Here is a 25,161-nt window from a genome sequence, read left to right on the forward strand (position 1 = left end):
TTCGCTGATCCAGGAAACGAATTACTGCACGATACGACACTTGATCATGTTGTTTTGCGTCCTCTAGCGTCACACGACGATACTTCCGTGGTGCAGGGATTTCAACATGTACAGATGTTGCAGAGATGTACCTGGAAACGAAGAAAAAAAATCAGTTAAGTAATTTTATTTTTTCGGGATGATAATCAGAACTTTATTCCTGTCTCACTTCAGCCGTCCGTCCAGAGGCTTTCGGCGCAGGTGCCGGGCCCGTCCCACCACTCGTTTATGTCGGGGTACCACTTGGTGGGGTATTCGTCGTGCAGGAGCGCACACAGCCGGCAGAAGAAGTGCGTGTTGATGAACTCGCCGGTGCCCTTCCATGCGAAGTAGGCGTTGTACTGGTCGTCGTAGGCGTCCAGGAAGTGGAGGTAGCGGGCCAGCTCCTCCGGGGATCCGAAGTGCTCGGCCAGCAAGTAGGAGCCGCGCGGCGCGCTCAGCGCGTAGTCTGCCGGGCGCGCGCCCAGCGCCACGGGCAGCACCTGCCGCGACAGCCCGTTCACGAACAGCTTCTCCGTGATGTAGTCGCGGCAGTTGCAGTTCTCGAACGACAGGTAGAACTTGTAGTCCCTGTCCACCATCTCGGGGCACCTGGGGTCCTCCCTCGGACACTTCAGCTTACCACACATCCCGTATATGTCGACCTGAAAATTTATTTCTCACATTGAAACCTAGTGTCTGGATAGCTTAACCCTGTCGTGGTCGTACTACAAAGGTTACCACAAAAGCAATATGCAGTTGTGAGCGTTACGACGTCTGTATCTCACATCTGTCTAATGCTAACATGTGGTCAGGTGCTTTCGAAACTTGGAGAAAAAAAAAAAAAAAAATATATATATATATATATATATATATATATATATATATATATATAAAAACGGCGGTAATAATGCGTACACAAGGTATAAAAGAGCATTCCATTGGCGAATCTGTCATTTGTACTTAGGTATTTCAAATGAAAAGGTTTCCGACGTGATTAAGGCCGCACGGCGAGAATTAACACACTTCGAACGCGGAGTAGTAGTTGGAGCTAGATGTAATGGACATTCCATTTCGGAAATCTTAGAAAATTCAATATTCCGAGATCTACAGTGTCAAGAGTGTGCCGAGAATACCACATTTCAGGCATTACCACTCACCACGTACAACGAAGTGACCGACGGCCATCACTTAACGACTGAGGGCAGCAGCGTTTGCGTAGAGTTGTCGGTGCTGACAGACTAGCAACACTGCGTGAAGTAACTGCACAAATCAATGTGGGACCAAGTAACTTATACGTTGGCACAGTGCGGCAAAATCTGGCGTTAAAAGGCTATCGCAGCAAACGACCTACACACGAGCCTTTGCTAACAGCACCACATAGCCAGCAGCGTCTCTTCTGAGCTCGTGGCCATATTGCTTGTACCTTAGACGACTGAAAAACTGGGACCTAGTCAAATGAGTCCCGATTCATGTTGGTAAGAGCTGATGGTAGGTTTCGAGCGTGGTGCACACCCCACAAAGCAATGGGCACAAGTTGTGAACAAGACACTGTGTAACCTGGTGGTAGCCCCATAGTGGTGTGAGCTGTGTTTACATGGAATGTACTGGGTCTTCTTGTCCTATTATAACGATCATTAATTGGAAATGGTTATGTTTTGCTGTTTGCAGACCATTTGCAGCCATTCATGTACTTCATGTTCCTAAGCAAAGATGGAATGTTCATGGATGACAATGCGCCATGTTACAGGGCCACTATTTTAGCGATTGGTTTGAAGAACTATCTGGACAGTTCAGGTGAGTGATGAGGAATCTGGACACCCAGATCGCCCGACATGAATCTCATCCAACATTCATGGAACATAATTGAGAGTTCGTGCTCCACATCCTGCACCGGAAACACTTTCGCAGTTATGGACGGCTATAGAGACAGCATGGATCAATATTTCTATGGGGGACTTCGAAACACTTATTGAGTCCATTGTTGCTGTGGTCTTCGGTCCTGAGACTGGTTTGGTGCAGCTCTCCATGCTACTCTATCCTGTGCAAGCTTCTTCATCTACCAGTACTTACTGCAACCTACATCTTTTTGAATCTGCTCAGTGTATTCATCTCTTGGTCTCCCTCTACGATTTTTACCCTCCAGGCTGCCCTCCAATACTAAATTGGTGATCCCTTGATGCCTCAGAACATGTCCTACCAACTGATCCCTTCTTCTAGTCAAGTTGTGTCACAAACTCCCCTAATCCCCAATTCTGTTCAATACCTCCTCATTAGTTATGTGATCTACCCATCTAATCTTCAGCATTCTTCTGTAGCACCACATTTCGAAAGCTTCTATTCTCTTCTTTTCCAAACTATTTATTGTCCATGTTTCACTTCCATACATGGCTACACTTCATACAAATACTTTCAGAAACGACTTCCTAACACTTAAATCTATACTCGATGTTAACAAATTTCTCTTTTTCAGAAACGCTTTCCTTGCCATTGCCAGTCTACATTTTATATCCTTCCTACTTCGGCCGTCATCAGTTATTTTGCTCCCCAAATAGCAAAACTCCTTTACTACTTTAAGTGTCTCATTTTCTACTCTAATTCCCTCAGCATCACCCGACTTAAATCGACTACATTCCATTACCCTCGTTTTGCTTTTGTTGATGTTCGTTTTATATCCTCCTTTCAAGTCACTGTCCATTCCATTCAACTGCTCTTCCAGGTCCTTTGCTGTCTCTGACAGAATTACAATGTCATCGGCGAAATTCAAAGTTTTTATTTCTTCTCCATGGATTTTAATACCTACTCCGAATTTTTCTTTTGTTTCCTTTACTGCTTGCTCAATTTACAGATTGAATAACATCAGGGAGAGGCTACAACCCTGTCTCACTCCCTTCCCAACCACTGCTTGCCTTATATTTCCCTCGACTCTTATAACTGCCATCTGGTTTCTGTACAGATTGTAAATAGCCTTTCGCTCCCTGTATTTTACCCCTGCCATCTTCAGAATTTGAAAGAGAGTATTCCAGTCATAACTGTCAAAAGCTTTCTCTAAGTCTACAAATGACTGAAACGTAGGCTTGCCTTTCCTTGATCTATCTTCTAAGATAAGTTGTAGGGTCAGTATTGCCTCACATGTTCCAATATTTCTAAGGAATACAAACTGATCTTCCCCAACGTCGCTTCTACCAGTTTTTCCAGTCGTCTGTAAAGAATTCGCGTTAGTATTTTGCAGCCATGACCTATTAAACTGATAGTTCGGTAATTTTCACATCTTTCAACACCTGCTTTCTTTGGCATTGGAATTATTATATTCTTCTTGAAGTCTGAGGGTATTTTGCCTGTCTCATACATCTTGCTTACCAGATGGTAGAGTTTTGTCAGGAGGAGCTCTCCCAAGGCTGTCAGTAGGTCTAATGGAATGTTGTCTACTTCTGGGGCCTTGTTTCGACTTGGGTGTTTCAGTACTCTGACAAACGCTTCTATATACTCCTTCCACCTTTCTGCTTTCCCTTCTTTCCTTAGAACTGGGTTTCCATCTGAGCTCTTGATATTCATGCAAGTGGTTCTCTTTTCTCCAAAGCTCTCTTTAATTTTCCTGTATGCGGTTTCTATCTTACCCCTAGTGGGATAAGCCTCTACATCCTTACATTTGTCCTCTAGCCATCCCTGCTTAGACATTTTGCACTTTCTGTCGATCTCATTTTTGAGACATTTTAATTCCTTTTTGCCTGCTTCATTTACTGCATTTCTATATTTTCTACTTTCATCAATTATATTCTACATATCTTGTGTTACCCAAGTAGAAAACATTACTGTGCGGTACATCAAAGCTGTCTTCAAATGTTATGTTGAAAACTTTTGTGTGATATTTTATGTTTCTCATTGTCAAGAGAATAAATGCATTATGGTACTGATTTGTTACACTTTATCCATAATTTTCATAGTGAAAAATCGTTCTAAAGTTAATAAGTTACGTCTGAAAATCCTAGGTACACATGGAAACGTGAATTAGTTAGATTTGAGGGACACATGTGTTGCACTTCACATGTTTTGAAAATCGATCAGCATAAACTTTTTACAAGTGAAAATGATTTATTTATTCGAAGGTAGATAGTTTTTGACATTTTGTTTTTTATATATATTTACAAGTCAAACAAATTTTAACCATGAGAGGATTAAATATACCATAGACCCTACCTATTTGTGAGTGGTACCCTTTCTTCCAGAAGTACTAGTGCCTTATAAAGAAGTTGAATAAAAACCAGCTAGTGAAACATTTTTATAAGTTTCTTTTATTGGAACAGATTAATTATCATTCAGTTGAAATAATCTACTCATTTGTATTAATAAAATTGTGGAAATAAATAACAGATTGGAAAGCAAAAATAAAAAATTAACAAATATAATTGGTAAACATTTGTGAAATTCTATTCAGTGTTCAGTAATAGGACCAAGTGGTTGTGGAAAACAATATTAATCATTGATAATTATGGTCTAGCTCCAAGAAGGTTAAAATTGAAAAATTAATCTGTTGTATATGTATTCTAAAAGTTTAGATCAATCAAAATATCAAGAATCTATAAGAAGGTGTGAAAAGATTGAAGACAAAATTAATGAAAAATTGCTACTTTTATTGAAAATAATGATGAAATTGTTCTGTTAGAGGACTGTGAAAAAATTCAGTTGTAGGTTTTATTGATTTCATTCTTGAAAATCAATATATAGTTAGAGAGTATTTTGCTAGAGGCAGACATAAAGGAACAGATTGTTTTTACTTGCCTTAGACTTATTCAAACATACCAAAACAATTAGTTAGAGATAATCTTAATTTTTAAATGTTTTCAGTCAAGGTGACACAAACTTACATCATTTTTATCATGAATTTTTTGAGGGGGGATTTAAAAATAGACGATTTTAAAAATTTACAAACTAAATGGTGGAATAAAGATGAATTTGGTTTTATAACAGTAGATATGAAAAGAAAAATTAATGATGCTATATATAGAGAATATATTAAGAATTTTTTAAACATTACACATTAAACATGAAAATGTTAAACATAAAAACGTTTAACATAAATGTTATACATAAAAACATTGCATATAAAAATGATGAACATGAAAGTTAAACATAAAAGTTTTGACCATTGAAATGTTCAATGTAAATGATGAGTGTAAAATAAAGAAATTATTATTGTCTTTTTAATCTTACAACATCTTTTCAAAATGTGGCCCACAAGTTGTTCAGAAGGTAAATGGTATACAAAAGTAAAAGAACAATTAAATTAAGAGTTTAAAGAATGAATAGAAATGAGAACAGATTATGAAAAATTTTAAAAAGGAAATCAACCAGATAATGACACAACAATTAAAGGAGGAATTGAAGGTTTAGGCAATACTATTTTGAAAGCTACTGAAGAAAATATAGAAGCTGAAAACAAATGATTCCTTATAATCAACATTATTTAGAAGAATTTAACAATATTCTAACAATTCAACAGTATGATAGTGATAAAATATACTATACATTAAATGAATCGGAAATACATGATTTACTGAATAAATATGAAGAATTTAAGAACAGAAAAACTCAAAAGAGAAAGATGCTGAAAATATAAATATAAGTGAAAGAATTTTAAAACTTATCAGTCATAGTGAACCTAGTATTTCTGTATTAAGACCTGTTGGTAATTTTAAATACAGGGTGATTCAAAAAGAATACCACAACTTTAAAAATGTGTATTTAATGAAAGAAACATAATATAACCTTCTGTTACACATCATTACAAAGAGTATTTAAAAAGGTTTTTTTTCACTCAAAAACAAGTTCAGAGATGTTCAATATGGCCCCCTCCAGACACTCGAGCAATATCAACCCGATACTCCAACTCGTTCCACACTCTCTGTAGCATATCAGGCATAACAGTTTGGATAGCTGCTGTTATTTCTCGTTTCAAATCATCAATGGTGGCTGGGAGAGGTGGCCGAAACACCATATCCTTAACATATACGCCCATAAGAAAAAATCGCAAGGGGTAAGATCAGGGCTTCTTGGAGGCCAGTGATGAAGTGCTCTGTCACGGGCTGCCTGGCGGCCAATCCATCGCCTCGGGTAGTTGACATTCAGGTAGTTACGGACAGATAAGTGTCAATGTGGTGGCGCTCCATCCTGCTGAAATATGAATTGTTGTGCTTCTTGATCGAGCTGAGGGAATAGCCAATTCTGTAAGATCTCCAGAGAGTGTGGAACGAGTTGGAGTATCAGGTTGATATTGCTCGAGTGTCTGGAGGGGGCCATATTGAACATCTCTGAACTTGTTTTTGAGTGAAAAAAAACTTTTTTAAATACTCTTTGTAAGGATGTATAACAGAAGGTTATATTATGTTTCTTTCATTAAATACACATTTTTAAAGTTGTGGTATTCTTTTTGAATCACCCTGTATATTAGTAAATATCCACTTGACTTCAATGGTGATAAATTAAAAATTGGTGAAAAATAATATGAAGGTACTTAATGATTCATTCAAAATGTTGATGAAAGGTTAGTAAAAAATATTCAGAAAAACCAACTGAATATATTTCATGAATGATGTTGATTGGTTAATAGATACATTAACAGTAATCCATAGAGAAGAATTAGCTGAAAACAAAAATTATCATAATGAAAACTTAAAATAATGAAAATGTTTGGTATTAAATTTAATGATTTTATAAGTAACAATCTAAATGAAATTCCATATTTTATTGTAATTTTGAATAATCATCACATACATTGTGGGAAAGTGAATATGGAAAAGGTTTAGTTAATGATGCAATTAATAATTTACCATTTGAAACGTGTATACTTGAGCTACAATTGGTGTAGCTCTGGGACTAAAGTAAATGAAAGATTAGCACTTGAAGATAAGGGAATAAATCCATTAGATCAAAAATGTAAGGAAATGATATTTATAGACATAATAAAGTATTACAAAAAGACATAAAGCTGTTAAGAAAATTCAGTTAGTTGCAAAAGGAAGAATGTATGTTTGAGATGCTTCAGTTGGTGAAAAATTAATAGCAACTCCAGTTAGAAGAATAATCTATGGAAAGTGGAAAATAGGCCTTGGAAGAAATGTTGATGGAAATGGATAGTATTATAAAAAATTCTTTCTTAATTTTTGATCAATATAACTGAAAAACTTTAGTATTAATAGCACTAAACATCAAATTGGGAAAATAAAACCAAAATGAATTAAAGTTAAATTGAATAATGAACAATTGTACAGCATTGATACATTTTTAACAGTTGTATGAAAAACAAAAAAGATTAAAAACTTGGGGAAATTTGGATATTGTATTTGTTATTACTTTTTGAAAAAATTATTGAATATTTAATGAAGAAAAAAGGAACAACACATGAAGGTGGATTTTTAACATTACTATTGATTACATTACCATATTGAGCCACTATTGGTTCACTTGCTGGTGGATCTGCAGCAATTGGAATGCAGTTATAATCAAGACAAAAGCCAATAAGGAATTAGAACAAAAAAGACATAATTTAGCAATGGGTATAAATCAATTCGATGTAGAAAAAATTCAAAGAAATACTTAAAATTTTACTAATACTTTATCTAATTTTGGCATAGAAGCATTAGTTAACAACTGAAAATTAAATGTTTTCGTGGCATTTTTATGATTGATGATTTTGCTCATAAATCAAAAATTTAGAATGTGCAATAATGAATTTAGATACATCTGATCATGTTGGTACTCTCTGGATTTGTTATTATAAGAATAAAAATACGAAATTGGTTTTTGATTCATATTGGAGGAAATATTCCAAAAAACTACTAAATTATGAAGGAGAAATAGTTTATATTCTAACACCGAAAGGATACAAAAGTTTAACGAATTTATTTGCAGTCATTTGCTTTATATTTATTTTAAAACTATGATATATGACTCATAAGTTTAATGAAATTTTAAATCTAATAAATGAATATTTTTGGGAATGTGTTACATGCTGAACTCAATACCGATTTAGAAAAAATAAAAGATATTGAGATATTAGAAGCAAAAATTTATAGTGAACTTGTTTCGTAATTTGAAGATTTTCAATCAAAAACCACAGTTTTCAATCAAAAATTAAAAATACCCAATCTACAATAGATCCAAACTGAGGATGTGTCCAAAGAACACACTCCTTCTTTTCCTTATGTTGTCAGAAATTTCTTCTATCTTGGTGTACCGTTCCTGGTTGGCTCGGTTTCTAAATTGACCATCTTCTGATCTTGGAGGTCCTAATATTCTACTGAGAATCTTGCATTCTATCAGTTCTAGCCTCTTGATCACTCCGGTTCTTGCTAGGTTGAGAGTTTCTGCTGCATATAAAGCTTGATGGCGGGTTATAGTTTCATAATGTTTCAATTTAGCATTCATCAAAATATTCTTCTTATTGTAAATACTGATAGTTTATATGCCAAGTTCATTTTGTTCATTCATGCTCCCATTGCTTCTTTTTCGGCCAGTCTAATGTCTATATATTATCCAAGGTATTTGAATCACTCCACCTTCTGAATTTTACCTCCTTCTATTGACATCTATCTAGGAGCTGTCATGATATTTGTCATATATTCTGTCTTCTCAATAGAGATCTGTAGGTCTGCTTTAGCTACCTGTCTCTGCAGTTCTGTGGTTTGGTTAACTGCCTCTGCTAGTGATTTGGACAAGATCACAGTGTCATCTGCGAATGCTACATAATCTACCTGTACTACTTTATTCTTACACCCCAGTTGCATTCCACCCAGTCCTTTCATTCCTTGTTGCCACTCTCTGATCACCTTATCAAGGACACAGTTAACAGCAAAGTGGAGAGTCTGTCTTCCTGTTTCACCCCAGTTTTAATCTTGAAGGCCTCCGACAGCTTTCCTCTTAACTTGACCTTGGATGTTGTGTTGCTTAGGGTCTGTTTAACCAGTTCACTGGATATTCCATACAAACTAATCTCCCCTAAAATTTGGAACAGTGTGTGTCTGTTTACAGAATCATAGGCTTTCTTGAAGTCTATGAATGTAAGAACAAACTTTTTGCTCCTCTGTTTTTGATAAGCGGTTATCAGTTTTAGATTCAGGATCTGTTCTAAGCCCGATCTCTCCTTCCTGAAACCTCCTTGGTACTCATCTGTTTGTGGATTTAGTTGTTCTTCCACTCTATTTAGCAGCGCTTTCAAGAATACCTTATAGGTCACAGGTATTAAAGAAATTCCCCATAGTTCCCAGGTTCCATCTCATCACCTTTCTTGTGTATAAGATGTATTAGTGCCGATGTCCAACCTTCTGGAAGCTGCTCTTCTTCCCAGATTTTTCATATAATTTGTGTTAGTTCTATGATCACATTCTTGTTTGCATAGTTCTGCGTTGATCCCGTCTTCCCCAGGTGCTTCGTTATTTTTCAGGGTTCTTGTAATGTTCTTTACCTCTTCTATAATTGGTGGTTCCAAGTTGGGTTTTGGTTCTTTCTCATTGTAATTGAATGTCTCTTCATGGCGTTTCACAATTCAGGAGGTCTTCAAAGTATTCCTCCAAAATCTGACTGTTTTCCATGTCTCCATACACGGTCTTTCCTCCTCTATTCTTACAGCTGACGTTTGGAGGAACATATCTACTGAAGTTGGTCTTAACTGTTCTATAGAAATTTCATATGTTGTTCTTCCAGAAGTCTTCTTCTCTTTGATTTACATATTCTTGCAAAATATATCCTCTTGAGATTTCTGAAAGTTGTAGCAGTGGTTTTCCTTACTTCTTGAATTTCTTTAGATTTCCTGGTGTTTTATGAGAGCACCAATCAACCCATCCATTTTGACACTTGCTTTATTTCCTTCTACCTACCGCCATGCATGTTTCTTCCTCTTCTCCAGGCGAACTGTTTCCTTTGTACTGTCAATCAGTGCATATTTCAACTGTTCCAAACCTTGATAGTTCTTCTGATTCAAGCTCACCTTCAAATATTTACTAGTTCTAAGTTTCACTCATCATAGTTCGCAATACAGGTAGTGTTTTTAGTCTGATGGGCTATTGGTGGAATTTTTATTTTTATTTTGGATAGAAAATAATCTGAGTCTAAATTTTCGACCCTGAGGACTCTGACATTTTGAATTTCCTTCTCTGCATGTCTTGATATCACAACTTGGTCAAGCTTAAACTCAACTAGTAATGGATTGCGAGATACCCATGTTTTCTGTTGGAAGACGTTTAAATGCCATTGATTCCATGATCAGGTCAAAGATCTTACAAATTTTGACTTGTCGTTCGCCATTCCAATTAGTCCTGTTGTGAGCTGGATAGTTCCCAATTATGTTTCTGATGTTTCTGAACTTTCTCTCTTTCTGTAACTGAGTATTGAAGTCTCCAAGTTGTATGATAACATTCTTAGTTGGAAAACTGGATATCTACTACAATCTTTTAATACTTTGGGAAATTCTGCTTCGAATTCCTTTCCCATGAAACAAAATCATACGTTAATCATTTAATAAATTTCATTCAATTTTTTTATGCTGAACAAATAATCCCAAAATAAATGTTTGGTATAAGATTTAATACAAGTATCTCTAAAATTTTCAGAAAATTTGCTGAAATTAATCATTACAGTTATTATATTCATCTAAACTATAAATATCGATTTTTTTCCAAATTATTTTTGCACATTTATAATCTTTGTCAAAAACATTTTCTTTATTAAGTCTCAAATAAAAACATTCGTTTTTAGATAATTGTGTGCAATTCTTCTTCAGATTTCGTATGTTTGTAAGGACAAATTACTTTTTAATTGTTCCATCTACTTGTTCACCTTTAAAATATTTTTCTGTTTTAATTGTTCCATCTACTTGTTCACCTTTAAAATATTTTTCTGTTTCTCTAAATTGTTCTTTCGTAAGGTTGAAAAAAATGAATATTTGAAGCCATGAAATTAAATTTATCCAAAAAGCTTAATGTTAATACATTTGCAACCTCTTGTTCATTATTTCTAATAGAATAAGTATCTTTATAATCTATTGTTGATTCTTCAATAAGCAAATGAACATCGTTATTTGCTAAATTATGAATATACATTGGAATAAAATAAGGATTTTGATACTTAAAATAACAATCTTCATGCACTGCTCCTCGATATTTTCCTGTTAAATGACAATGAACTTTTACTTTTTTCTCCTTTAGTAAATTTCTATTCACAAATATAGTTTTTGAATTTATAAAGTTTATTTTATGCTCATTTGTCATTACCTTTGGAATATTTTGCTTATATATTTCAGCAAATTCTCTATGTTTTAACATTCCAACGAATTTTTTTGCTACACCTTTACAAGTAAATGTTACAGGCTTTTTATAATCATCGTTAGAAAATTTAACATAATAACTAAATGAAATTGGTAAATGTTTCTGTTATTTATTAATATAAGCTTTTTCAGGGATTTTTTGCCAATGTTATCATCTTATAAAGGACATTTGAAATCTGCATAAATTGCAAAAGGTACTCTTAACTAATTATTATAATTTTTAAATTTAAGTATTTCATCTTCTGCAGGCATATCTATTTTTATTTCTTTGTGTTCTTTGCAATCGTTTTCATCATTGTACAACTTTTCTTGACAATATAGATATCTCAAGTCTCTATCACAAGATTAAATTTTTCCATTGTGTTTGCTTGTTTGTGAACTAGTTGATCTGAATAAATAATATCAGTTATTTTTATTTAGAACTAAATGAAAATTAATGTCTTTATTGTTTATTTTTTGTGTGGTAAAGAGGACATATTATCAATTTTCCATCATAAGCCTAAATATTAATTGAAATATTTGACTGATTTTCAAATTTTGAAATATCTGCTGCTTGAACAGGAATATTATTTTTTCTTTTCTAGAAGTTCATCTAATTTTAATACAATATTTTTATAATTTTTAACTCTTTGAATGTGATCATTTCTTGGATATACAGCTGATTTTACTGAATAAAGGAAACATTTTTGATCTGTGTTTTTTACAGTAATTAGCTTTTTATCTTTAATTTCTTTGGTAAATCGATATAAGAAGAATCCAGAATTGAACTGCGTCCATTAACATTTAATTCGAAACAATTTTTTATAAAACAAATAACAACGAGGTTTTTTTCTTTGCATTTCTTCCATTGCAGTTAACTGTTCATTTGTCAATTTTTGATAATATTCTTCTAAGTCAGTTGTTCTTAATGAAACTTTATTACTTGTTTTAAAATTAAATTGTTATGTTTCGTCTTTTTAAAATAACAATAAAATTTCATATTAACTGTAATCACCGTTTATTGTATTAAAATATTCTTAGGCGATTTCTTCTTTAATTTGATTAAAAAAATTTTGTGGTTCCACAATATTAATGACATTATTAATTTCGCTAGTTATTGTTCTTGATCTACAAGCAGAAGCTTTTCTGTTAATTTGTTTAGGTGATTTTAAAAATCTTCATCATCTATAAAATTGAAACCAGGTAAATTTTCTGATATTTTTTGTATAGTTTCTTGATAGTTAGCCGCTAGAGGATTTTGAAAAAATTCACATTATCGATATTATTCCTATTACCCTCAGATCTATTTATAAGATCGATTAATTGTTTTTACTAAGCCTAGGAGATTTTTTTAATTTTTTTGTTTTACAGATTTGATGAATTTATTTTAAAGATTTTTATTAAATTCTTTATCATTAATATTAACATTGTACTCAGATTTTTGATAAGATCGATTAATTGATGTTTGTTAAGTTTGGAATACTTTCTTAAATTTTTTGTTTTACATGTTTCATGAAATTCCTTTAAATTTTTTCAGTTAGTTATTATTATTATTATTAATATTCTCAACAGGATTTAGAATAAGAGCAATTAATTTTTCTTTGTGAACTTTAGAATAATTTTTTAATTTTTTTGTTTTACAAATTGTTTGAAGTTCTTTTATATACATCTTAGTTCTTTCTTCTTCATTTGTTTCATATCAAAAAATCCATAAATTCCCCAAGATCTTGTCTAGTTAGATTTGAATAACCTTTTTCTTCACAATAATTTTCTAAATCAGCATAAGCTAATCCAAGTTTTTCTGTAAATTAATCCTCTATGTTTTGAAATAGCTCAGCTTTGGAGTACATTTTGTTTTGCTTTTATTTAATAGAAAAAATTTAACTTTTTTAATAAATTTAAGCATTTATAGCTGAAAAGCACCTTTGAGTTCTTAATAAAAATTTCAGTTGAGGATACAGATAGATGAGGTTTGACACAGCTTATTTATTAAGAGAAAAATTTATTAGAGTTTTATTTTTTAAATAAATGAAATTATGATTTGTGGATATGGATAAACATGCTCTTGGAGGGCTTATTTATAAAGAAAAAATTTATTACATTTTTATTTTTTAAATAAATGAAAATTTGGTTTGTCGATGTAAGCAAGTTTTTGAATAGGGGAATCAGCATAACTAAAATCTTTGTTTCATATCAAGAAAGTTTCAAAATATGTTCTCTTTGGTCCAGAACTATCATACTAATACTACTACAGTACATGCCACTTACTTCACTTAGAGTTCCAGAAAAATCCCTAGGACATAGGAAGAGTGAAAGTCTAGACTTACTTATTTTCTATTAATCGTGTATCCACAAAACTAAAATATTAAGATAAGTTGGATTAGCGATATGTTTACAGAGAGGAAATAAGATCGGACCTGAATGTGCTTCTGCAGCTCCTTGGCATATCCCATCCTATCATTGACTGTGGCGCAGTTGGAGACGAACCAGGCGACCTTCCGTGTCTTGTTCGCAGCGACGTTAGGCGGCTGTCGGCCCCTGTACGCTGCGCCCTCTGCGTCGTCGTAGTACACCCATTTCTCGTACGGCGTCACCAGGTCGCTGTCGCGACGATACGTCGCCGTCCAGTTGATGACGTCATGGCGGCTGCAACACAAAGCGCTCCTTTAGCTCGACAGCATCCAGGTAATTTTCCTGTCTATTCTCTTACTGTCTTTCTTCTCTTTGGCGCTCACCATAGGTCTACCTGTCCCACCCACATAATGGAAAAATGGAAATTATCCTCTGGCGGCAGTGCACGGCAGTTCACAGGCGGTAAGTCCGGCCGCCAAGTGCAAGTCTTATTGTGAGCGACGCCACATTGGACGATTTGCGCGTCGACAATGCGGATGAAACGATGATGAGGGCAGCACGACACCCAGTCCCTGATGGGAGAAAATCTCCCACCCCAGCCGGGAATCGAATCCGGGCCCCCGTGTGTGGCATTCCAACGCGCCTACCGTTCAGCTATTGAGGCGGACACTCCCATAATAAGTCCACCGAACGAAATATTAGTCACTCCCTTACCCCCTAACGTACCAAGCGGCGTCCTCCAAGGATCCCAAAGAGTAATTTTTATGATTCAATTTCTGAAACTCGATAACAGACGAGTTTTTGCAGGTACTGTGGCACGGAATCAGTTTGCGCATATCCTTCAGTTTATTACGTTTAATGGTAAGATAAAACGTGCTCTACAGAAAGAAAGGATGAATTTGTAGTTATACATAACTTTTGGAATCAGTTTGTAGGGCATTGGAAAATGATTTTCCGACCGATTGAAGAAATTAAAGTAAATGAGCAACCTGTCGCATTTCGGGGCTCGTGCCCAGTGTAACACTACAAGAAATCAAATCCAGCAAAATATGGAATCGCGGTCTGGGCAGCTGCAGAGGTGAAGATGTCATATTTGTTGAACACTCAATTCTCCACTGGGAAGCTTCCAGGGAGTTGGCGAGAGAAAAATTTGCGAAACTGCTTAGTATGTGACTTGATGGAAACACTGTTTGTGTCTCGAAGAGGTGTGACCACAATTTTGTTACAGCTGCCTTAACTAGAAAATTTTTGCTGATGAAGGTTACTATGACAGAAATTTTGAGAATAAAAAAGGCAGAATATTTCTTTCAAGAACATTCCTATTCTCAGACTGGGTAGCAGTGGTCACCTACGTCCCTTGTATACAGTTGGGTCAAACACTGAATAGCTCAAATGAACGTGATACTTGATGTTAATAACGCTTATTTAATTTAAATGCACTTTTAGTCATCCCAAAAACTTTATTTTCTAAGTTATTATGTTAAGAAATTTAAAAAAAATGGGTAAGGTCTGCAGCAGACCTCAGCCTGGTAAACCATTGTTGATGACTTAAGACTTGGCATGTTAAGCGTTAAAATGACATACTGGGCTCTGGTTCATTGTAGTTTGTGTAAAGTTGGAGTCAGTCAGTCACGTTACCCTCCATCGCCGCCGTAAGTCGTGCCAGTGAAGTGTTACGTGTGTGCCAGTCAGTTATCTGGAATTCACGAATGGACATGAGTCGATTTGGAGACGTGACAGAATGACAAAGGAGCTATCGTGTTTTGACGTGCCCCTGACTAGATCGCCAATGAAGTTGCCGGATCTGTAGTTCTGTCAACACGGACTGTCCACCGCGCCCACAAGAAATGGTGTACTAATCGCAGGCATGCAACACGGGCTAAGAACAGTGCTCGTAAAAAGATCGTAATTGACAAAAACCAGAATCTGGTGTCTCACCTTGTCAATGACAATCAGTTTCAACCCGGCAGAGGATTGCTATTGCCAGTGAATGCAGCTCCATGATAATCAATTTCCGAGAGAATATTGTGAAGTGATTTGCATACAGTGAACATTTGCTATCGGGTCTCTCTCAAAACACCGTTTCTCACAGCTACGATTAATATTGCACGTCTTCAAAAGACTAAACAACTCTAAAATTGGCCAGTAGTATAGCCTTTCTTCTACGGCTGTGAAGCTGTGGCCACTGTGCAAAATAACTTCTTCCAAAACAAAAACAGATGTCCCAGAGGTGCACTCAAGCGCCCTATTGGCATGTCGACCTACTACGATGGTTATTCCGGAAGTAATGTTCGAATCGCCATGATCAGTCGAATGTTGCGCGATCAATAAAACGTGCATGCGCACAACTCCCGGCATGCCTTGCTCATCAAACGACGAGATTTGCATTGGTATTATGGCGGTGTGCTGTTTAAAGTTTTACTCAGAATGTTTAAAACAATTGATCAACCTACCGACTGTGAAATCCGGTCAGTGATTCGTTTTTTGTCGGGAAAGAACGTTGCAAATTAACCGACAAACAAGTGAGGTGTATGGCTCCAAAGCGAAGAGTAACAGTAGTATCAAGACCGACCATCAGTGATTTTAGAAGATTTGGTCAATGGCAAAGACAAAAAGACTGGTAAAGACTGGCGATTCACAATTTCAACTTTAGAGTTGGAATTTCCGAATGTGGGTAGATCAACTTTGGATAAAATTGTCTCTGAAAAGTCGCAGTTTAGAAAATTGTGTACACTTTGGTTTCCGAGGCTGCTTACTGAGAAACAAAAATTGATTGTGCTCTTGGTTTTTTGGATTGATATCATAAAGAAGCTGATCAATTTTTAGAAAACATCAGAGGGGACTAGACGTGGGATTCTCACATGACTCCCACAGTCTAAAGGTACGCTTACGCAGCATCCTTTCTGCAGGTACCTCGCTGCTTCCTGCTGGCAAATCACAGCTCGCTGTTAGCATGGAGCATTGTTCATTTACTCTACAACCTCATTGCACGTTGTCCGCCAGGAATAATTATCCTGCAACTGTTCAGATATCGAACGGAGTGCTAACAGCACCAAACGCGGCACTGCTGGAGTGACCTTGAAGCAGCCAGTCATGGGTCAAGTTGGAAGACATAGAGCGATGGTCGCAGCACGGAACACAAACCAGCTAGACATCATCACATGGCGAGGATCGTAATGAGCAGCGGAGCGAGCAGCGATGGTTCAAGTTAAATGGGCTGGTAAGACGCAGTGGGCTTAATTCATCAATGTCGTCTGATACCAGCGAGTAGCGAGGTGGCAGCATAAACGCACCCTTAACGTCAGTCAGTTGATTGGTGTCACCAGTCAAAGTGAAGACCAAGCAAACAATCTCAATACGCAAGCTTTAGGCAACCATGTCTTGTTAGTTGAGCTTACGCAGCAAGGCACACTAATAACCGCAGTCGCTTACTGCGCTACATTGAACAAATTTCGACATGCAATACTGAATAAGCGATGTGCCCTTTTAACGTCTGGGGTTTTGTTGCTGCTTGACAATGCCAGACCCCATTCTGCCATCCACACCCAAAATTTGATTAGATCTCGGCGCCCAGTGATTTTCACTTGGTCCACTACCTAAAGGAGTTTCTTGGTGGCAAGCGCTTCGCAGCAGGTCACGTGAAGAACGTTGTGACAAATTTTTGAAAAAAATATGGAAACATGCAAAGTATTAAACAAAAAGAATTTTTTGAAAAAAAGTCTTTGATAGTTTATGTATTATAAGAAACCGGATCTTACTTTTCGAATAACCCCCGCACATCACTCGATCTTAACTGAATAGAAAATGTCTGGGATAATTTTGAACAGTGCATGTAATGTAACAACGAACACCCTTGCTAGCTGGCACCTCTATGGGATCTAATCATCAAGCTCCAGTTGTTTAAGGAATATCTGAAGAAATCTGTAGACTCTCTTCTTCACCGAGCTGACTCCATTCTCAAGACTAGAGGCAGCGTTACATGGTGGTAGCTTCATGTCTCCTGGGGGTGACAAAATATTTGCTGCATGTGTTTGTATCAACAGCTGATGCATTACATATAATGAACCAACAAGTTTAAATTGACATGTTAGATACCAAAATGCGCCCAAAACATTTTTTTGTTAGTTTAATGGATTTACAATCGGTGTCGTAACTAAAGCAAAATTAACTAATCCTTCTGTCACTCCTTGGTAGAACAGTTTCATAATTATAAACAAAAAGCAAAACATTCAAACAGAAGTCCCACATCGAGAGTAAGCTGCGAACCCAGAGTAAATGTCATCTATGACAGTGCAGTAGTAACACAATAAAAGATGTTAAACAATAAATATATATAAAGAGAACAAATCAGAATAACATTAACTCTAAACTTACAAAATCAGTGCCTATTTCACAGTTTAAATTAAAACAACAATCTCAATAAAATCAAATTAGTACATGACAAGAGTGCTGAAAAAATAGCTTGAAGAGGTAACAGCCTGAAGACATACTAGATCTGTAATACCTCTTCAAGTAGTCTTCAGTAGTCTTGTCGCATACAAATTTTATTTTAATGCGATTGTTAATCTAATACCACTCAAAATATTTCACGTGTAATAACTCCTCAAGCCATTCTTCAGCAGTCTTGTTACTTACTAATTTTATTTTATTGAGTTAGTTAATGTAATTTAAATTGGTCTATAGGCACTTGTTTTTCGAGTTTAGCATTAACTACTACTGGTTTGTTCCCTTTATATGCACACTGATAAACCAAAACGCTACGACCACTGCCCTGCCGCCTGCTGTCGATGCGGGCACGTAATGCGGAAAGAAAAGTATGTAATTGGAGCAGACATGGACGGGGATCAGCCCAGGGCAGATATGGACTACAAATAGGGAAATCCATTGGGATAAGCGAGTTTGACAAAGGGCAGATTATTATTAGCAAAGCCTGTGAACGACGAACTCGAAAACGTCAAAGCTGGTCGAATGTCCACGTGCTACTGTCGTAACAATGTACTGAAAGAGGAAGAAAGACAGTGTAACTACCACTAGGGGCTAAATGGCTGGACGTCAGCGAGTTTCACAGAACGTGGGATTCGGAAGTTTGCCTGCTTTGTAAAGTAGGATAGATGGTGATCTGTGGCTCTCTGCCGAAAGAGCACAATCTTGGTGCAGGCCAAAGTGTTTCAGAGCACAACGTTCATGGTACATTGTTGAACATGGAGCTCCACGGCAGACCATCCGTACGCCCTGTGGCTCTACCCTTCATTCGATCCCTGCGAAACCCTACATTTCAGCAGGATAATGCACGACCGCATGTCGCAGGTCCTGTATGGGTCTTTCTGGATGCAGAAAATGTTTCACTGCTGCCCTGGCCAGCACATTATTCAGATCTCTCACCAATTGAAAACGTCTGGTTACTGGTGGCCGAGCAACTGGCTCGTCATAATACGCCAGTCATTACTCTTGATGAACTGTGGTATCGTGTTGAAGCTGCATGGGCAGCTGTTCCTGTACATGCCATCCAAGCTGTGTTTGACTCAATGCCCAGGCGTATGTAGGCCGTTATTACAGCCAGAGGTGGTTGTTCTGGGTACTGATTTCCCAGGATCTATGGACCCAAATTGCGTGAAAATGTAATCACATGTCAGTTCTAGTACAATATATTTACCCAACGACATCGTCAATTACGATTGCTGTGGGCGAGGACCATCGGGATTCGATCGTCGATCAATGCAAGTGTGTCGGCTCTTCGGGTGAATCACATTTTTGCTACACTAGGTCGATGGTCGTGTCCACAAACGCCGTCATCGAAGTGAACGGCGGCTCAAAACGTGCAGCACGCTACGGACGCAGACTGGTGGGGGCAGTATTAAGCTATGAGGGAGATTCTCCTGGGACCTTTGGTAGCCGTCGAAGACACGCTGACAGCTGTGAACCACTTGCATCCCATCATGATTGATGTCTTCCCCGAAGGCCATCTGATCATTCAGCAGTACAATTTCTGTGTAGCGGAGCCAGAACCGTGCTACGGTGCATTGAGGAGCATTATAATTGAAACGTCCCCTTTGATCAATTATACAAGATTGTGCTTAAACTGACACACAATATTTTTTTAGCGCAACGCAATGTGACTTTCAAAAATCTCTACAAAAGAATGGCCCTGACTAACATTAACCTATACCTTTCACAAATCACTTACCTCACCAAAAATCTTCGTTACTTGCACTACATTTACATTTACATTTATACTCCGCAAGCCACCCAACGGTGTGTGGCGGAGGGCACTTTACGTGCCACTGTCATTACCTCTCTTTCCTGTTCCAGTCGCGTATGGTTCGCGGGAAGAACGACTGTCTGAAAGCCTCCGTGCGCGCTCTAATCTCTCTAATTTTACATTCGTGATCTCCTCGGGAGGTATAAGTAGGGGGAAGCAATATATTCGATACCTCATCCAGAAACGCACCCTCTCGAAACCTGGCGAGCAATCTACACCGCGATGCAGAGCGCCTCTCTTGCAGAGTCTGCCACTTGAGTTTATTAAACATCTCCGTAACGCTATCACGGTTACCAAATAACCCTGTGACGAAACGCGCCGCTCTTCTTTGGATCTTCTCTATCTCCTCCGTCAAACCGATCTGGTACGGATCCCACACTGATGAGCAATACTCAAGTATAGGTCGAACGAGTGTTTTGTAAGCCACCTCCTTTGTTGATGGACTACATTTTCTAAGCACTCTCCCAATGAATCTCAACCTGGTACCCGCCTTACCAACAATTAATTTTATATGATCATTCCACTTCAAATCGTTCCGCACACATACTCCTAGATATTTTACAGAAGTAACTGCTACCAGTGTTTGTTCCGCTATCATATAATACAATAAAGGATCCTTCTTTCTATGTACTCGCAATACATTACATTTGTCTATGTTAAGGGACAGTTGCCACTCCCTGCACCAAGTGCCTATCCGCTGCAGATCTTCCTGCATTTCGCTACAATTTTCTAATGCTGCAACTTCTCTGTATACTACAGCATCATCCGCGAAAAGCCGCGTGGAACTTCCGACACTATCTACTAGGTCATTTATATATATTGTGAAAAGCAATGGTCCCATAACACTCCCCTGTGGCACGCCAGAGGTTACTTTAACATCTGTAGACGTCTCTCCATTGATAACAACATGCTGTGTTCTGTTTGCTAAAAGCTCTTCAATCCAGCCACACAGCTGGTCTGATATTCCGTAGGCTCTTACTTTGTTTATCAGGCGACAGTGCGGAACTGTATCGAACGCCTTCCGGAAGTCAAGAAAAATAGCATCTACCTGGGAGCCTGTATCTAATATTTTCTGGGTCTCATGAACAAATAAAGCGAGTTGGGTCTCACACGATCGCTGTTTCCGGAATCCATGTTGATTCCTACATAGTAGATTCTGGGTTTCCAAAAACGACATGATACTCGAGCAAAAAACATGTTCTAAAATTCTACAAGAGATCGACGTCAGAGATATAGGTCTATAGTTTTGCGCATCTGCTCGACGACCCTTCTTGAAGACTGGGACTACCTGTGCTCTTTTCCAATCATTTGGAACCCTCCGTTCCTCTAGAGACTTGCAGTACACGGCTGTTAGAAGGGGGGCAAGTTCTTTCGCGTACTCTGTGTAGAATCGAATTGGTATCCCGTCAGGTCCAGTGGACTTTCCTCTATTGAGTGATTCCAGTTGCTTTTCTATTCCTTGGACATTTATTTCGATGTCAGCCATTTTTTCGTTTGTGCGAGGATTTAGAGAAGGAACTGCAGTGCGGTCTTCCTCTGTGAAACAGCTTTGGAAAAAGTTGTTTAGTATTTCAGCTTTACGCATGTCATCCTCTGTTTCAACGCCATCATCAACCCGGAGTGTCTGGATATGCTGTTTCGAGCCACTTACTGATTTAACGTAAGACCAGAACTTCCTAGGATTTTCTGTCAAGTCGGTACATAGAATTTTACTTTCGAATTCACTGAACGCTTCACGCATAGCCCTCCTTACGCTAACTTTGACATCGTTTAGCTTCAGTTTGTCTGAGAGGTTTTGGCTGCGTTTAAACTTGGAGTCAAGCTCTCTTTGCTTTCGCAGTAGTTTCCTAACTTTGTTGTTGTACCACGGTGGGTTTTTCCCGTCCCTCACAGTTTTACTCGGCACGTACCTGTCTAAAACGCATTTTACGATTGCCTTGAACTTTTTCCATAAACACTCAACATTGTCAGTGTCGGAACAGAAATTTTCGTTTTGATCTGTTAGGTAGTCTGAAATCTGCCTTCTATTACTCTTGCTAAACAGATAAACCTTCCTCCCTTTTTTTATATTCCTATTAACTTCCATATTCAGGGATGCTGCAACGGCCTTATGATCACTGATTCCCTGTTCTGCACTTAAAGAGTCGAAAAGTTCGGATCTGTTTGTTATCAGTAGGTCCAAGATGTTATCTCCACGAGTCGGTTCTCTGTTTAATTGCTCGAGGTAATTTTCGGATAGTGCACTCAGTATAATGTCACTCGATGCTCTGTCCCTACCACCCGTCCTAAACATCTGAGTGTCCCAGTCTATATCTGGTAAATTGAAATCTCCATCTAAGACTATAACACGCTGAGAAAATTTATGAGAAATGTATTCCAAATCTTCTCTCAGTTGTTCTGCCACTAAAGCTGCTGAGTCGGAAGGTCGGTAAAAGGAGCCAATTATTAACCTAGCTCGGTTGTTGAGTGTAACCTCCACCCATAATAATTCACAGGAACTATCCACTTCTACTTCACTACAGGATAAACTACTACTAACAGCGACGAACACTCCACCACCGGTTGCATGCAATCTATCCTTTCTAAACACCGTCTGTACATCTGTAAAAATTTCGGCAGAATTTATCTCTGGCTTAACCAGCTTTCTGTACCTATAACGATTTCAGCTTCGGTGCTTTCTATCAGCGCTTGAAGTTCTGGTACTTTACCAACGCAGCTTCGACAGTTGACAATTACAATACAGATTGCTGCTTGGTCCCCGCATGTCCTGACTTTGCCCCGCACCCGTTGAGGCTGTTGCCCTTTCTGTACTTGCCCAAGGCCATCTAACCTAAAAAACCGCCCAGCCCACGCCACACAACCCCTGCTACCCGTGTAGCCGCTTGCTGCGTGTAGTGGACTCCTGACCTATCCAGCGGAACCCGAAACCCCACCACCCTATGGGGCAAGTCGAGGAATCTGCAGCCCACACGGTCGCAGAACCGTCTCAACCTCTGATTCAGACCCTCCACTCGGCTCTGTACCAAAGGTCCGCAGTCAGTCCTGTCGACGATGCTGCAGATGGTGAGCTCTGCTTTCATCCCGCTAGCGAGACTGGCAGTCTTCACCAAATCAGATAGCCGCCGGAAGCCAGAGAGGATTTCCTCCGATCCATAGCGACACACATCATTGGTGCCGACATGAGCGACCACCTGCAGATGGGTGCACCCTGTACCCTTCATGGCATCCGGAAGGACCCTTTCCACATCTGGAATGACTCCCCCTGGTATGCACACGGAGTGCACATTGGTTTTCTTCCCCTCTCTTGCTGCCATTTCCCTAAGGGGCCCCATTACGCGCCTGACGTTGGAGCTCCCAACTACCAGTAAGCCCACCCTCTGCGACCGCCCGGATCTTGCAGACTGAGGGGCAACCTCTGGAACAGGACAAGCAGCCGTGTCTCCGACCGAAGATCAGTATCAGCCGGAGACAGAGCCTGAAACCGGTTCGTCAGACAGACTGGAGAGGCCTTCCGTTCAGCCCTCCGGAATGCCTTTCGCCCCCTGCCACACCTTGAGCGACCTCCCACTCTACCACAGGTGAGGGATCAGCCTCAATGCAGGCAGTATCCCGGGCAACCACAGTCGTAGTCCGATCGGGGGATGCGTGGGACGAGCTGGCCGTCCCCGACAAACCCCCCTACTGCAATACAGCGAGCGCCACTACTGCCAGCTAAATAAAAGATTCAAACTACTGAAGGCACTAACTACTGATAGGCATAGTTAGCAAATGAAAGATTTTGATAGAGAACAAATGATGTATTTACCTTAATAGTCATAATATATGTAGCAGTTCATGACATCCAGTCTTACAAATTTCAAAACTCCGCCATCTCTCTCCGCACATCCACCACTGCTGGCAGCTCACCTCCAACTACGGAACGCTACGCGCTGTTAACATCCAGCTGCCTGACATTACAATGGCAGACAACAATGCAAACTAGCCACAGACTGCACACAGCACAGCCAGTGATTTCCATACAGAGCGCTACGTGGCGATACCAATAAGAAAACCTAAACAGCCCCCATGCTCCCCACAAAAAATTTTACAAATTGTTTTGTGCACTGGCCAATACATATTTGTTAAAAATTTTTCACAATTACAATAACAAAGAAATCAAATGCACACACTTATTGATACAATGTTGGTCAAAAGCTAAAATTTTCTCACAGACCATAAATACAGTCCTAATCATTCATCACAGTAAAATTGCAGTGTTTTTCTCAAAGGCTGAGCAGTAAAAGAAAATGCACACAGAAGTAGTGGATTTCCATGCAGTCTTGAAGAACTAGTGTTGTCCTTCCAACAGAAAGACAGTGCTGACTCTCGACATGCAGACAGGTAATGGGCCACAACAGAGGAAACCCACAGCAGAGTCATTCGACATTTTGAAGAATATTGGTAGGTAGGTCATCACAGAGCAGGCCCACTATAGTCTTGGTAGAGAGTATGGTATTGATGGGCCACCAAAGGTGCAGACCCACTGTAGTTCTTGTAGAAATAATGGCATTGATGGATCATCAAAGGTGTAGACCCATTGTAGTCCTTGTAGAGATGGCCAGCAGCCATCTGCTGCGACTGTGCAGGTGCACAATCACCATCAAAGAGTTTTTCGGACAATATAGCAAGTCCATAACCACCACTTGTGCACTCACAAAGTTTTGGAATTGTCCTTGCAACCAGCAATGCTGTTATCCAGTCCCTTGCTGAATTATTAACACACGTGCAAACACTAACAGTCCCAACTTCTCACATATTGTGCATATACTATGATCAACAGAAATGCGTGCAGTGAAATGTATGCTTACAAGTTACTTAATTTGATGAACTAGTGTCAGTTACAATTTTATAACAGGAGAATACAATTACAAAGTACAGAAAACATCATTAAAAAACATAAAAATTCAGATAACATTTGTAGTAATAAAGGCCTTACAAAAGAATCGAAATAACATATACATCAGTGTTACAGAAATTATGAGATATGTAAATACATAAAAGGTCAGAATAACTTTCGAAACATCAACTTCACATGTGAGCATAAAAACAAAACTGAATAAATAATGTCTAAACATCTTTACAAAGTAAATAACATATTATTAATGCAAGTTATATTTGAAGATAACAGTATTCCTCATCATAGTGAATGTAGCTGAGTATTATAAAAATTCTACAACATAAATCTTATTAGCTGAAT

At 38.2% G+C, this 25,161-nt stretch overlaps 1 protein-coding gene across 1 annotated transcript in view; it reads right to left on the reverse strand.

Annotated features, from left to right (window-relative positions):
* Positions 1 to 209: 209 nt before the first annotated feature.
* The window catches only part of LOC124791250 (glycoprotein 3-alpha-L-fucosyltransferase A-like), a 68,000-nt gene continuing 43,048 nt past the window's right edge, over positions 210 to 25,161 (reverse strand). Inside the window, exons 4-5 of the mRNA XM_047257849.1 lie at positions 13,732 to 13,960; positions 210 to 683 (exon numbers count right to left, since the gene is read on the reverse strand). Coding sequence (XP_047113805.1) covers positions 210 to 683; positions 13,732 to 13,960 — 703 coding nt within the window. The remainder of the gene's footprint in view (positions 684 to 13,731; positions 13,961 to 25,161) is intronic.

This window comes from Schistocerca piceifrons, chromosome 1, assembly GCF_021461385.2.
Source record: "Schistocerca piceifrons isolate TAMUIC-IGC-003096 chromosome 1, iqSchPice1.1, whole genome shotgun sequence".
Lineage (NCBI taxonomy): Eukaryota > Metazoa > Arthropoda > Insecta > Orthoptera > Acrididae > Schistocerca > Schistocerca piceifrons.